A 16,882-nucleotide genomic window follows, 5' to 3' on the forward strand; every position below is an offset into this window, starting at 1 on the left:
TAATTAAGAAATAATTATATCCTGGCAGGATAGAATTATTTCGATTCTAATAGGAATATTTGAACGTTTTCACTTCGAAGCGGACCTATAGTAGACGCTCGGAATGTCGCCAATTTTGATTTCATGAACCAAAAACGTTGGAAAAATCAGCAGTTTATCAATAAAAAAAGAACAGAAACATTTAAACTTACTTTTAGAATGTTTTTATTTAATTTCCTAGCGAGCAACACCAACAAAAATGTCCATTTTGATCTCTGGCGTTGTTCAAAATTCATCTGACGTTGCAATTTCAATTTTTACGTCAATCACGTGCAGCCCATGAGGGCCCTCATGGGGTTTTTGATTATGTGATTACTTGGCCGTTTTTTTAATGATTATTTGATTATTAAGCCAAATATTTCATGATTATTTGATTACCTAGGACTGTATTTTTAGTTTATGATTATTTGATTACTAAAGATAAGCAAATATTTAATGATTATGTGATTATATTGGCAAAAAAAATGGTGATTATGTGATTACTAGGACCCCCCCCCCCCCCATGAGGGGCCTCGCCCATGTTCTATTTGTACCCAAAGCTAAGAAGAACGTCATATTAGAATAATGTACTATCAATATAATAATGTAAAAGTAGAACTTGACACTTTAAAGTCGGATATAGGAGGTACAGGAGGGGCTACATGTACATGGTTATGCATAGACTTTTTCTAATCCTGTCCTAACGTTGTTTTGATGATCCCCGTTATACTTTTCAAAGTACCCCATCTTTGGAGTACCGAGTAATTTTAAATGTGTTAATTCATTTGTTTAAAAAACCCTAGAGGCTCCTAAATTTTAAGTTTCAGAGATTTGTATTTTACCCGTGTTCTATTTTTAGCCATGTCGGCCATGTTGGTTAGCTGGCGGACATCGGACATATTTTTCAAACGAAACACCCCAATGATGATTATTGCTATGTTTTGTTAATTTTTTGTTTCAGAGGGGGGAAAACTTGTAACTTGATTACAAAAATTTATGAAAAATGGTTACATTTTGACTATAGCTAGCCCCTAAAGGGCAATAACTCCTTAAGAGGCCAATGGAATTTGATAATTTTGGTTATGTTGACTTATTTTTGGATCTTGCAATGCTTAACAGTATGGCTATTTCCAGTGTATTTATTATCTTTAATAATGTTCAAGATAATAACAAAAAACTGCAAAATTTCCTGCATGGCTTTAAATTACCAAATAGTTTATAATCAAAGCCTTCAAATGTACCAGTATAACAATTTATTACGCCAGACGCACGTTTCGTCTAAATAAGACTCATCCGAGTGACGCTCATATCAAAATATTTGTAAAGCCAAACGAGTAAAAAATTGAGGGACAGCAACCCACTGTGACAACCTGTTGTCTGATTTGTCTGAAAATTTCAGGATGGATAGATCTCAACCTGATAAACATTTTTACTTAGCATATTCAGATTTGCTCTTAATGCTTCAGTTTTATAAGAAGCTTCTATTTATATGGATAGTCGACCTTCAAATGGATAGAAACAAGTGCCTGTAGTTTTGGAGTTAAGTATGACACCCATTTTCACTGAAATAAAATTGAGAAAGGAAATGGGGAATGTGTCAAAGCGACAACAACCCGACCATAAAGCAGACAACAGCCGAAGGCCACCAATGGGTCTTCAATGTAGTGAGAAACTCCCGGTCCATGGTACCCGTAGGCGTCCTTCAAAAAATATGTATACTAGTACAGTGATAATGGACGTCATACTAAACTCAGAATTATACACAAGAAACTAAAATTAAAAATCATCACTGAAATAGTACAGATTTTTATTTAGGGGCCAGCTGAGGCCCGGTCGGCAAGTTATCCGGGTGGGGGATTTGAAGTTGAAGACCCATTTGTGATATTCTGCTGTTATCTGCTCTTTTGTCTGTAACATGTTCCCCATAATATGATTTCCATTTTCAATGTTATCCTTAACACATCATACATGTACATACTATATATTTTTTGTATCCATATATTAATTTTTAAGGTCCGTACAGCGCGGTCCACCATTATTTACACGAATCAAGGACTATTATTCAATTCTATAAAAGTCCCAGCATGAATCACATAAATAAACAAATTAAATTAGTTTGTAAACAACATAAACATTCAACCCCCAGAGGTATAAATGTGCATTTCATAAATAAAACTATAACTACCAGTGGCGGATCCAGAGGGGGCGTAGAGGGCGTACGCCCCCCCCCCTTTTTGCTCGGACTTTTTTTTGTTTGTTTGGTAAAATGATTAATCAGACTTTGCCATTTCCCGTGTACCTTAGTACTCTAGTATTTAATTTTTAGGCGGCAATTCTTTACTTTGTAAGATATATTTTGCTGAAATTTACTGATTATCAAAGACATGTGATTCGCTACGGTGGAGTTGACCAGTGTGTCGCACTGTCAAATTACAGTAACACAATGCTTAGGCTTAGTGAGGATGACAATCATGACACTTTCATCGCAACAAAGTATTGACTTCTATTTCACTATACCACCAAACAGAAAGTAATACTCTATAGACTCTCACTCCACAGCAAAGGAGTCATCTAACTCCGAAAAACCCAAAGCCCCAGCCTATTTTAAAATAACATAGCTGAATAATGATCCCTGGGGCAGCGATTTTAAGCTTTAGATAGATTTAAAGTCGTAAGTACGAACCAATGGATTTAAGGAGATGTGTCTTAGATACTTGAGAGAGAAAAAAAAATGATTTTTCCCGTAATGTCTGACCGGAATGCCTGTTTCGCCGAACTGATATATGGAATACTTTTTTATAGACCAGACTGCAACCTGCCTGCTAGGTGTGGCCTTTTTGAAAAATTCTGGCCGTATCTGGATTGAAAACAAAAATCTTGTCCACCTTTTTGCTAAATGAACGTGGTGAATAAAACGGGCATATTTTTTTGTGGCAGGGGTTTTAATGTCTGACTGGAATGTTCTTATATGATAGACAAAAAATAGGGAGAATTACAGCATCGAAAATGTCCAACCCTATAAACACCTTAACAGCAACTACAAAATATGCCCCACGCCAGGAACCGTTTATAAAAAAAGTGCATATTACTTTATTTTATGTTTTAGCCCCAAAAAGGGTCCAAAAAAAAATTTCGCCCCCCTTTCCAAAATCCTCGATCCGCCCCTGACTACTGATTACTATTGTCATGTTAGTATCATCGTCCTAGCTAGATTAATGATTATCATAATTACTTCCCTTTATACGGCTCTACCAAATTATGTTTATTTAATTGGACAAGCTCTGAAATACTGATACTGTTTAGATTAAAAAATTTAATTAAATCATATTTGGTACCTTATGAAAATATGTTCTTAGCATAATTGTATTGTATTATATTTCAATTTGAAGAAGTTTTATTGCAAAAATACCTTTTCACTTTATGAATTCTAGAAAATCCACTCCATTTTTATGTCCATTTTTCATTACACATCTATGATCATCTATGATCATGCATAGTAAAACTATGCACATCTACATAGGATTTTTGCAACCTGTCACTAATATTAGTGATTGTATGACAAATAATCGTCCTAAATAATCTGCAGCTATGAATCTTTTGTAGGGTTATTTGAAGCTCTCTTTGTCCGCCTAAATAACAACGAAATTATCCACGAAAGCACACAACAGCTACTCGATGACACATTTCAAGATAACAGACACAAAGCTGCAGTAACGATTGAATAAGGAAACAGTTTAATCTACAAACATTGTAGACAACAGTTTCTATGGAATCCCCCCAAACAAGGAAACTAAGGGACCGTTCAATATTTATCAGATGGATGGGCCGGTGCATTCTTAATATTGATTCATTAAAAAAGTTAATGCCCATCCTTTCAAATTCTGAAAAAAACTCCTCGCCCATCTAAAAAAATCTATAAAAAAAGTCCTTGCCCCTCTAAAGCTTAAAACAATAAAAAAATATTAAAGTTCTTTTTCTATTTGAAAGTTTGCAAGTTTACATTGTATGTCTTGAAATCAAAGAATAGACTTTGGTGTAAATACAAAATTTAAAATGTGCTAGTTAATTCCATTTATATATAAATATTTATGTGTGTATCAGAACCATACATTTTATTGTTTTTAAAACCAGTATGAATATACATGTATATATTTGATGTTATATTCGCAGCCTCAGATACAATATTGATTTAAAATAAAGGAAATAATTTAAACTAAGGGACAATAACTCTTGGACTAGTAAAAATATTATCATATGCTGAATTACTAATTATTGTCTTAATAATACAGCATGTTAAATATAGTTCAATTACCAATGTCCCTTTATCTAATCTTTTCAAAAAAGAAATTATGGTCTTTTTAAGCAATTTAGGCAGACATATTTTTGACTTTGATGCACCCTTTTTCACCTATTAATTAATTCCGTACATTTGACAATAAAACACCAAAGAACCTGGCATTCTGTAAGATTAATATATAAATGAGATAGCTGTAGAGTTATATGAAGATCTAGATTGATTTGAAAAAGTTATAAAAAAGTTTAAAGATGACTATCCAATGATTTGGCCTAAACTGAAAATTTAAGCTTTTTTTAACCTATTTATTAAATCCATAAGAATGACACCAATACACCAAACTACCAAACAACCTGGTATTCTGTAAGATCAATATATAAATGAAACAATTGTAGAGTTTTATAAAAATGTCAGTTGATTTGAAAAAGTTATGAAAAAAATTAAAGATGACTATCTGAATTTAGCCAAAACTGAAAATTTTAGCTTTTTTTAACCTATTTATTAAATCCATAGAATGACAGCAATTCACCAAACTACCAAACAACCTGGTATTCTGTAAGATCAATATATAAATGAAATAATTGTAGAGTTTTATGAAAATCCAAGTTGATTTGAAAAAGTTATGAAAAAAATTAAAGATGACTATCTGGATTTAGCCAAAACTGAAAATTTTTATCTTTTTTTTAACCTATTTATTAAATCCATAGAATGACAGCAATTCACCAAACTACCAAACGACCTGGTATTCTGTAAGATCAATATATAAATGAAATAATTGTAGAGTTTTATGAAAATCCAAGTTGATTTGAAAAAGTTATAAAAATTTTTAAAGATGACTATCTGGATTTGGCCTAAACTGAAAATTATTGTTGAGACCATGTCCCTTATGTTTATGTGCCTGCAAAAGGAATTTCCTACACACTGATAAAATTGAAAGCAATTTTTTTTCAAATAAAATAAGTTCTAGCCCATCCACTATATATATTAAAAAAAGTTCTCGCCCATCCAAATATTTCCACAAAAAAAGTGCTTGCCCCGCCCCATTTTGCACCGGCCCATCCATCTGATAAATATTGAACAGTCCCTAATGCTGGGATAAAAGGCATTGTTGGAGTTTTGTTTCCCGTTTTCAGGAAGCAAATCAAATGGGATTTTTTTTTTTTATTTTGTCTTGCATAATGACATTTGGGCTTCAAAACATCTTTAATTTAATTCGATACAAAACTGCAAAAAAAATGAATAGCCTTATTTTGAGATCTTTGATATTTATGTTTAGATATCCACGACAGCTTTATCCAGAAAACGGCCTATTCACTAATCAATAAATTGCAGTACATTATTTATCTTTTGTAGTTTGCAAAACTTACCGGTATAGACATAAACGTAAAATATTGGTAAAAATCGTCATTAAAGAGTCTTCCTTTTCATCAGTTTTGCTGAAAACTAGAGGTGACATGGTTACTAAACTTGTACACAAGAAAAAGGGTAAATATTTGATTTGTGTACTTCCAGTGATGGTCGTTTTTTTTTATGTGCAATAATATGTTATGTGAGATTTTGTCTGCAGTTCTGGACAGGATAAAAATTTACTCATGGCAAGAATTTCGTTATTCGAAACAAAGATGAATTCTGCACATTTTTTTGAAAATTGAAAATTTAACAAAGATCAATTGGGGAAAATCAATGTTGGTCATGGTGCGGCTTGATCTGGATTTTTCAAATAAAATGTTGTCTTACATTATACTAGATTTTTTCACAAACTATTGAACTGATTGATTATGATTATTGCTTGAAATAACCAGTATAACAACCATTCTAGGAGTATTGCATGGCAATACAAAGTCCCCTACCAGTTAAACATTCATTGTACTTGGTTGATCTATATATTGTCATGGTGTTAACCAAATAACAAATATCTAGTCAATATCTTTAAGCATGGCGATAAAAGTGCAGAAAACAGATTATTTAAGTGAGTTTTCTAAGTCCAAGGACCATAACCCTGCCCAAAATCATCAGACTGGAACACAATTTGAACCAGACAGACAGACAGACAGACAGACAGACAGACAGACAGACAGACAGACAGACAGACAGACAGACAGACAGACAGACAGACAGACAGACAGACAGACAGACAGACAGACAGACAGACAGTGCAAACCTAAAGTTCTTTGACTTTGTAGGTAGGAGACAAGAATATGTTCATAGTACACAGATGCCCTACTCACACTATCAATTGTTATGTTCAGTGGACCATAAAATTTGGGGGCATTAAAATTGGAAAGACCATATCATAGGGAACATGTGCACTAAGTTTCAAGTTTATTGTATTTCAACTTAATCACAAAACCTTACTTTGACCAAACCTTTAACCTGAAGTGGGACAGTCAAACAAACAGATGCACACACCGAAAAACATAATGCCCTCAGTTTATTCAACAAAAACGTTTTTTCCAATGATTCAATAGAAAATATATAGTTGACCTATTAAAGAAATGAGAATTGCTTTAAAACTTGTTCAGTGAACCATTAAAACAAGATCATAGGTAATGGACATATGCTGTAAACCAAATCCAGAATTTCAGAAAGGTTTTTTTTTTAAAGTGCACATTGTTGGATGACAATAAGAAAACAATTTGAAAAGACCTGGTCCTAGCAAACTTATAAACAATAATGCTATGTAAGCCATTAAAGCTTTTATATCAAGCATGTTTTCCATTCTAAGTGTCACTTATTTTCATTTATATCTGAAACAAATTAAGTGCCTATTCAAACTTTCAAAACATTCAGTTATGTCAGTTTAAGTATTGACAGCAAAAGATACAAAGATCCCCAAAATACATACATTTATGCAATGAGGTTGAATGACTCAATAGTGTTTGTTATAGCACAAAGTTATTTATAGACCTAGGACTGGAAACAAGACTAATTTTCACCAAACCTTCATTGTTTTGTGAATAAAAAAATATTTTGATGTATATTCAACAGCAGTTATTTTATCAAAATATTTGTAATATATACAAGATAACAAATAATTAACAATACTCATATCTTGTGTTGAGTGTAGAAATTTACACAATATTACAATTCTTTCAAACGCCCTTGGAATAATGTTTATAAGATTGAAGTCAATCCTGTACTTTTTGAAGAGGCTTTATTGTTTCTAAATACCAATGGGTAAATGTTTTCATGTTACAGTTCAAATTTAACACTTTAATCTGTTCACCTGCTCAGAAATAGTTGATGGGTATTAAGTAAGTGCTGCATAATATAAATGATCTTACCCTCCAATTTCAATGGAAAAAGAATGGAAGCATCTATTTATCAGACATACTATAAACCAAGAGGCCCTTGTGTGCCTTTGTTGCTTACCTGGGGGGAAAGCCACTTGGCTATAAACCTAGATCAAATAACTTTCGAGTTATTAAAAAGCCAAAATGACAAAACCATTAAAATTAACATTTCAGACCCAATAACTCAATAACAGAGTCCAAAAGTACCAGTAGATAGATCTTGTCATGCTGATTCATGAAAATATTACATTTATAGTCTTTTCTGAACAGCTAAAAATGAGAAATCTTGAAGAAATAAAATATGCGCAATTCAGAGGAAACTCCAAAAACTAAATGTAAAACTGCAAATTAAAAAAAATATTGAATTTGCCTGTTGTTTATGTCACAGTAATATTGATATGCTCACATGCCCTACTGGTCATACTAATTATTTGGATGGCCAAGTTAAAGCTTTTGATTTATTTTTCTATTTTACATAACATCAACATCTATTTTTTCGTGTATCAAGGAAAACTAACATATGTTCATTGATATCTGATGTCATGGATTGCTTAGGTCTGCATACAAGCCGATAGACAATGTGTTATTTGTTGAATATATAATTTCGTGGCTCATCTTTACCCACAAAATCTCCAAAAATTTGTGTCCCGTCAATAATTATAAATCCACAGTACATAAACACATATATTAATAAAATAATTTATACTGCACTCGTTCTATTTGAGCAGTCAAAATGCGTTGACTGTATATTTCTATGCCATATACAGTCACTGACCTGATATCACTTTTCCTCATGAATATTTAAATAGAAATTGTAGAAATTATATTAAATTATTCATACGACCTCTTCAACCTGTTCTTGTTTCCAATGTAAACAACGATGCGTTTAACGACTCAAACTTGTTTCTTTTGCAATTTTTGGGAAAATATATTTCACTTATTAATATTTTTTTGTTTGCAACCATTATGTTTTATGTTTATTGATGATATTTTAGTCTGCAACGAATTCGTTCATCATTGATTGCGGTAATGATGTACATTTCATCGTGTTTTATATTTCTCCGTCTGTGTGATATGAGGCCTTTTTAAAAGGGGATTTTCCCCAATATTTAAATCAAATAAATAACATTAACACAATAAACAACAATTGAAAATGTTTTTTTTAGATTGCAGTATAAAGACAATAATAGTGCATTGACTTGACATATTAAAGATATAAGGATTCAGCCCGAAACGGGGAAAATGCTCGACACAGCCTCGCATTTCCCCGTACTAAGCGTCATCCTTATATCGTTGATATGTCAAGTCAATGCACTATTATTGTCTATGAAACATACTGCCTAGATTTATATGTATAACATTCAAACTCAACAAAGAAACAAGTATGGATTGATTTAAATTAAACATTAATGTAATACCTACTAATTTATGCTTCCTCCACATATAAACACTAGCCTCAACAGAATAGTAAATAATTCAGACAGCGGTGTTAAACAACAACAAATCAATAAATTAATCTACAAATTTATTCAGTGCAGTTTCTTCTTCTAAAATCAGTTAAACTTGCTTAGCGACTTAACTGAAGTCACCAAAGTATACTTTAAAGGATGTATGCTCCTCTGCTTCAAAATAACAAGCTTTTTAAAAGACTATTAATAGATAGTATATAAATAATCGAACATATGAAGTAGACAAATCTGAAAGGTGAACGAATGTCCATTGTAAAAAAGGTGAAGATTTTATATATTTGCCATAAAAATATATTCTTTTTGATATATGAATTAGTAAGACAACAACCACTATTCAACAGTCTGCATTAACAATATATATCCTATAAATCAGCCTCTTGTGATTAGATTGAGACATCTTAATCTTTCTTTTCCATTTTCTATTTGTATATCCCCTACTGCACTATACAAAATACAATATAATATGTAACTGTATTCTGCATGATAATCATATCGAATTAAAAATTCAATTAATATTTAAGATATATCTATAACTGAAATATAACAGTTAAATCATTTTATCATAATTTTGAATCTTTACTGTTTTGCTCTATCACACCAGATTGTAAGAGTTTTTCTATGACACTATCACTATATCCCATTTCTTTCATAATCATGAGAGTTTGTTGTCCAATCACAGGCTGAGGTAGGACCTTATCAACTCCTGGTGTCCTTGACAATCTAGGTGCTGGACCGGGCTCATATCCTCCAGATTTATCTTGTAAAAATGTCTTATTATCCACATTGTGTAAATGTTCAGCTGCCTCTTTGGGTTCTAATACTGGACTTACACAAGCATCTAAATTCTGGAATTGGTATACCCATTCATCACGAGACTTGGTAAGAAAAACTTCTTTAAATAATTTCTTCATTTCTTCAGGATCATCTGTTTGATTAATATGTTCTAACCCAAGACCTGAATAGAAAAAAAATTAAAAAGTAAAACTAAATTTATACATAAAGGATGGATTGTTCCGTTTAAACATACCTAAGAAAGGAAGCACATTATAGTATGATTTAAGATTTTTAGCCTTAACCCTTTCCTCCATAATGACGCCTTTTGACACCCACCCCTTTACTCCATAATGACACCTTTCGACGCCTGTGTAGTCCCTCAGTTGAAACATATTGCCTACGAAAAAACTTTATCAGACTTTAAAAAAAATTTACTTCTTATATAAAAAGGATGTTAATGAGAATATCTGACATGGATTTCATTGATGAAATATTTGTTTCTGCATTGCATTAATACTTTAAACTTGATGATTTTTTTTTAAATGAAAAAATCCTATGCGAATCAAGTTTGTAAAAAAAAAATCCATATTCTACAACAATCTTATAACTTACAAGGTACTTTTTTCCCCTCAAATAATTTTCTAATCCATAAAACATGCCTACACTGAATCCTTAGAAAAATATTCCAATAAAGCGGAGTTTCTTTACTGCATGCTTGATAAAAAAACAGTTCTATTTTTACAGGTTCTGGTTTTATGCAAGGTTTGTTATAGATAGATTTCATTGTATTAAAAGTTGCAAAAACTGAAAGTTTGAACTTAAAAATTCTGAAAATTATCAATGGTGTATATTAATATTAGTAAGGTATTATGTTCTTTATTTAAATTGCCAACTATACCTTTTATCAATTCCTTAAAAAACTGTGGCTCCAATGCCCCAACTGATATATATTTTTTGTCTTTGGTTTCATAGACACCATAAAATGCTCTCCCACCATCTAATGTGTTATCACCCCTTTCTCTGCCCCAAATATATGGCATTTTCTGGGAATTAGATAACCAACTTCCTGCAAATGAAAACATTATGATTAATGACTTATTACAGATTTTCTAGACATGAAACTTATTATATATCTTATTTGGGTAACTAACCGACTATCTGACATACCCGTTGGTGTACCATAATGCATCTGTACATTACTTTTTCACTATGCAGTTGTCTTCCATTTTTACCGTGTAATATGCTTTTTCATGAAGCTTCTATTGTATTTCGTAAAGGCAGTAAAAGTTAAAATGTTGTCTTTCTTTTTTAACATATTTTTACAATAAGAAGAGCTAATCTAGTATTGCAATTTCTGGATACACTGCAAAAAAATAATGATTTCTACAAATTTAAAATGGAAATTTTATTTTAGTAAAACTAATCCTGTCAAAATTTTAACAGTTACTGATATATACTGACCATCCCATTTGTTCATACAGTTCATATATGTGTAAAAGTTAATATGTTTTGGTATATTATGTAAAATCTTAATCTCCTTTATCTTGGGTAGTTTTCAATTATTTTTTTTAGCTTACCTACATACGCTGAGCCTTCTACCATACTATTATCAACAACTTGTCCTTTACCAGAAATATTTCTCTCATACAAAGCCATTACAATTCCTAAAGCACATGTTAGACCACCACCAGCAAAGTCAGCAAGTAAATTCACAGGATGCAATGGCGGCTCTCCTTTCTTCCCAAGATATGACAGTAAACCTGCAATTAAAAAAACATATCAGTCATATATGCTTGGAGTTTTCTGCTAATGGTGCTTTCTGTGTTTACCCATTATTCAAAATATGAGGGAAGATCATGTATATCATGTCATATGATATCTTAAAATTTATAAGTAAATGGTAAATGGAGAGAATAGGTCAAAAGGTCAATTTTTGGCCAAAATTGTGAAAAATCTAATATTGGGTACCGTATGCTCTGATTTGTCTCAGATATTCAACTATATTTTGTTGGTCAATATGCTCTCATACAGCTAAACTGCTTATTTAAAATTTGCTAATGGATTCCACTATAGAAATAGTTGAAATATTAATTTTTCAGCAAAGAAATAAGTAAAATGTTTGTATCATAGATTTCTAGATAAGCCCCATAGTATAAAAATACTTGATAGCAAAATGAAGTTAGACCAATTTCTTGTAATCATAAGCTCCTAACTTAGCTAACCTGACATTGATATATAGTTGATATCATGTCCTGCCTTTTTTGCAAGTGGTCCTTTCTGTCCAAATCCATTGATTCTTGCATACACTAATTTAGGGTTGTCAGCTAATAGTTTATCTGCACCTAGCCCTAATCTTTCCATTACTCCTGTAATGAAAAACATCTAACATTTTTAACAGTTTAATGATATTTCATTTTTACCTGAGGTTTAAAATATCATTCTGAATTTATATTTTTAGAGGTAAAACTATTGTCAAATCTGCCCAAAAAAAAGTGTTGTAATGAACCTTGAGTTTTTAAAGCAATTCATAACTACCAGTTCGTTATAATTTGAGAAGCCTTTTTTTATTTTCAACTTATAAATTATGTTCAAATGTTAATGTATTTGATTTCCTTAGAAATTTGATATAATACTTGCAGTTCTGCTATGTTTTGTTTTTTTGGGGTTTTTTATGCTCTAAATATTTTTAGTCTTGGTTTCTCAAATTTTTAATATTCAGACTACCTAAACAGAAACTTGTGTCATTTGCACTGAAATTTGTATCATATATCTATACTATACTCATAAACCTTTTCTGAAGACCAGTTGTTTAGCATATTTTTTACATGGTTGCATGTACATTGTATTTACAAAATCAGACTCTGAATGTCACTGTAAATTTGCTGGTTAATGATGCTAAGATTGAAGAAAACTCCTTTACAATTGAGGGTAGAATTCATTGAATGAGAATAATGTTCAGAACAAGTTAAAATTTTGATATTTAGCTTGATTTTTACATTTAATGATTATTCCTAAACTTCTTTGAGTTAAGTATTCGTAGGATTCCAATTGTCATGGATATCATGAGTATAAGTGAACCACAAACTTCAATGTTCAACAAAGTACAGGTTTTCTATAGGAAATTTTCAAACTTAGGCAAACCACAAAATCAAATATCCATAAAATACAATTTTACTCAATCAAAAACAAATAATTGGTATCCATAAAGATAAATAAATTCATAGTAATCCTAATCTCACCAGGTCTAAATGGTTCTATTAGAACATCTGCTTTGGAGCACATCTTATGTACAATATTTAAACCTTCTTTCTGTTTTAAATCAATGGCAATTGACTGTTTTCCTCTCCCCATACAATCTGTATCTGCAAAGGATTTTGTCTGAAAGTAAATAGAAAAACTCAAAGTAAAATCATGAGGATAAGTGGTGTACAGTACTGATAACAAGTTTTGTTTGAAAAAAAAAAACCCAACATGTACATAATTTATTAATTATTGGTTTTGGCTTGAAAACAAACTAATGTCAGGTAAAGATTCTAAACCAGATGTGTAATAGTGTGCTGCTTTTTATACATGTATATAATATAATGTATCAATAAAATGTAGAATTTTGCTTAATGTATTTGTATATTCTGTGTAGTATTTTTTTTGCAATGTACAAATGTATTTGTCTTTTCTTAGGAGTATTATGTGTATTGTATTTGTCTTTTCAGTGTAGTATTTCGAGTACTGTGTCTTTTCTGTTATTAAAATGTTGGTGTTTTTCAACTTATGGTTTAAATTGCTGTTTTGGAATTTTCTTACATCTTTTTAAACCTAAAAATATGTATAATCCATGTACAAATTCCCAAGTTCTTTAATACTTTTACAATCAACATATATTGAACAAATCTAAAGAAACAATATCTTTCTTTGATTTTAATTCATCTCAAATTCTAAAATTTGCATAAATGTACATTATCAAATAATCGTACCCTGTCTACTCTAATCACATTAGCTCCAAAGTCAGAAAGAATCATTCCACAGAAGGGTACTGGAGCCAATCCACCAAACTCTATCACTCGGATACCTTTCAATGCCATCTGAAAAAAAAAATGCTTTTTATCTTAAATTCTGATTATAGAAAAATATATATGTGTTCATTTGATTATTCAACTCATAATGTATAACTGTGCGAGACCCTTTCAGATGGAATGTCGGGACTTTTACAACTAGAATACATTTGTAGGTAGAGTGAACAATTGTCATTATTTTTCAACTGATTGATTGTGTGGCACTGCTGGCTATTTCGTGGCAGTTAGTTTTTATTGATAAAGAACACTATAGAGTGCCTGGAGAGATTTTCCAAATATTAAATGAAGTAGATGCATAATTTTTATAAAAGTGTACAGAAAAACAATGTCAGAAATAATTCTTTAGTTTAATGTTCAGCAACTTTCTTGTTAATATTATGGTAGTTTAAATTGTGTAAATATTAGCTCTGTATTTATTTGTTTGATTTTTAAGTATGTAGTCTCTGGAAGATTGCTTTTTAATTTCAAATGGATAAAATATGTGTCAACACTGATCATGATGATAATGATATACAATTCTGGATAATTTGATAGCTATAAATGGTCAATCTTTGTTTTTAATTTATTTTTTTTAAAAGATGAGATATATTTATTTATTTGTCATTTGTAATTGAAAGATTTTACAAAACATGAGTTCCCATAGTGCAAATAATTATGACCTCTGGAAACTAGTTTGTGCTGTAAAGAATGTATTATGAAGTCACAATTTTCATTGAAAAAGCATGTATAGTACAAGTTCATATGATGTACGAAAACATATGACCCTAATTTTTGCTGTGACAGCTCAGTCAGCTGTCACACGCGTCACTGATATAAGTATTAAAGGAAAATGTCCTTATAAATGAGTAATATGAACAATTTGAAGCTATAACATACAATATACTTATGTCAGTAGCCTATTATAAATTAACCTATATATATTTATATTTATGACTGCACATTTCGTTGTTCGAAATATGCCTATTGATATTCTATGTAATATTGCTTAATTGCTGCATCATTACTATTTGTATACAAGTTGTATGGGCCGTTGCCAATTATTGTAATTGAGTTTGTGCCAATAAAATATTTGTATTTGTATTTGTAGTAAACTTTCCAGATATCAGAATAATATTTTAGGTTTTTTCTTTTGACCCCTTACTTATAAAGGCATTACAGCAAAAAAATAAAGACATCATAATTATTTGGACTACATTTCTCAATTGCATGATATGGAACAGTTATAGTCTATGTCAGAGTGTAATACACATGCATTTTATATGTCTCTATCTATGTCAAACCGGCTGTAGATCTATGTTCCGAGGTTTTGTGTATTTTGTAAATGTCTCTATGCAGTGCAGCAGTAAAAGATTAATAATCTCATGGCAACACTAAGAATATCAAAATCTGACAAATCTTGTATTGTAATTTTTAAACCATTCTTAAAAATTGGTGAGCGGGATTTGGGGCGACACTACTCTGGGGCGAACTACTCTGGGGCGAACCGGTCTGGTTAAAACTTTTCTCGATTCATTCTTTTTCTGTAACCTGTGTTTACTTAAAGTTTGTGTGTGTAAATGTGTACATTTTTATTTTGATATGTTTACCACTGCTTCTCGCAAGCCTCAAATTGTATGTCTTGTATGCAGAAAGAAAGAGTCTTCTCTTGAAAATGGCTTTAACTTTTGGACTTTGTTCATACCAAATACAATATACAAAATCATTATGGTGTAGATGATTATTTCCGGGAAATCTTTTTTTCTTCAAAAGTAAGATTTTTTCCTTAAATGTTTGTGAAGTATTGTTATAATATGGAGCCACCATTTAACTTGAAGTGGGGACGGGGTTAGAGTTTTTAGATTGAGTCATATTTGTCGGAGCAAAGCGAAAACAATATTATTTAGTTTTTTAACCGCTATCAATCAAACTTGTTTGAATGATAGGCGGATTTAGGGGGCCCCCTGCCCCCCTTTTCCGAAAAAAAAGGTTGATTATACAGGGAATCACTGAATCATGACCGGAACGGGCCCCTCTTAATAGGCAGTCAGTGGGCCCCCACTTATAAAAATTTCAAGTTCTGGATCTTTCTTCAAAATTTAACACTATACGGTATGGAGGAAATCTGGATTCAGTTTATTTTTCCCCTCTTCTTGAAAATTACAAAAATAAAGTATGACCATGTTACATGAATTTCAAATAACTATTCAAAACTGTTCTTATTTAGCTACTGCAGAGACATATATACATGTGTATATATGTCTCTGGCTACTGGTATATCATTTATTATTTGATCATTCAGTGTTGCATGTTGACAGTGCCCGCGCATTTTGTTTCTTAGTACTTTTCAAAAGTAAATATTACATTTCACTCTTAACATTGAAAGAACAAGCAAAATAAAAAAAAAAAGTATTGTATTCTATAGTAAATTAAATATAAATGTTAATTGGAGCCGGCAAAATAGCATATCAACCCCAGCTATTTTGCCAGCCGGCAAAGTAGCATATTTTCTATTTTGACGGTGGCGGCTAAATAATCACTGCCTTAAAAAAAAAGTATGACACGTTTGCTCCCATGATTAGTATTTTATTGCATTCTACTTTGTAGTCCGGCCAATCTAAAATGGAAGAGGCGGGGTTTTTTTTAGGGAGAAAGGGTTCATCTTTCAGTTTTGAAAGAAATATGTTGCCAAATATCGAAATGCGCAAATTTCCACAACTTAGTTTAAACTGAGACTTAATTATATTCTATGATAATTTCGCGAACATATCTATCTTTCATTAAGATAAAACAGCATTATGTGTACATATAGGTCAGGAGTGTTCACCGAATATTGTTTACAAGGAAATTAAACTGAATATATTTGTTCTAGCAGTCATCATATCACTGATCTCTAAAAGTTCCGATATTTGACCAAACAAAATTAAATGCATGAAATAAGTTAAATTTACTACTAAGGTTGGTCAAAACATCCAAAAGATATAGCTT

General features: G+C 31.3%; 1 protein-coding gene across 1 annotated transcript; it reads right to left on the minus strand.

The window, feature by feature from the left end:
* Positions 1-9,113: 9,113 nt before the first annotated feature.
* LOC139519547 (alpha-methylacyl-CoA racemase-like) lies at positions 9,114-15,624 on the minus strand. The gene is made up of 7 exons (XM_071311712.1): positions 15,505-15,624; positions 13,820-13,927; positions 13,088-13,226; positions 12,071-12,214; positions 11,426-11,608; positions 10,747-10,914; positions 9,114-10,029 (listed from the first exon to the last, which is right to left on the minus strand). The coding sequence occupies exons 2-7, from the start codon at positions 13,925-13,927 to the stop codon at positions 9,635-9,637; spliced, it is 1,137 nt and encodes a 378-aa protein (XP_071167813.1). The 5' UTR covers positions 15,505-15,624; the 3' UTR covers positions 9,114-9,634.
* Between the last annotated feature and the right edge of the window lie 1,258 nt (positions 15,625-16,882).

This window comes from Mytilus edulis, chromosome 4 (genome assembly GCF_963676685.1).
Source record: "Mytilus edulis chromosome 4, xbMytEdul2.2, whole genome shotgun sequence".
NCBI classification, from domain to species: Eukaryota; Metazoa; Mollusca; class Bivalvia; order Mytilida; family Mytilidae; genus Mytilus; species Mytilus edulis.

Coding starts and splice junctions, on each gene's coding strand:
- LOC139519547 (XM_071311712.1), bottom strand. CDS start 13,927: ATGGCATTGAAAGGTATCCGAGTGATAGAGTTTGGTGGATTGGCTCCA. Junction 13,227..13,819: donor ATGTGATTAGAGTAGACAGG/GTACGATTATTT, acceptor ATTTACTTTCAG/ACAAAATCCTTTGCAGATAC. Junction 10,030..10,746: donor TTTTAAGGAATTGATAAAAG/GTATAGTTGGCA, acceptor TTTTCTATTCAG/GTCTTGGGTTAGAACATATT.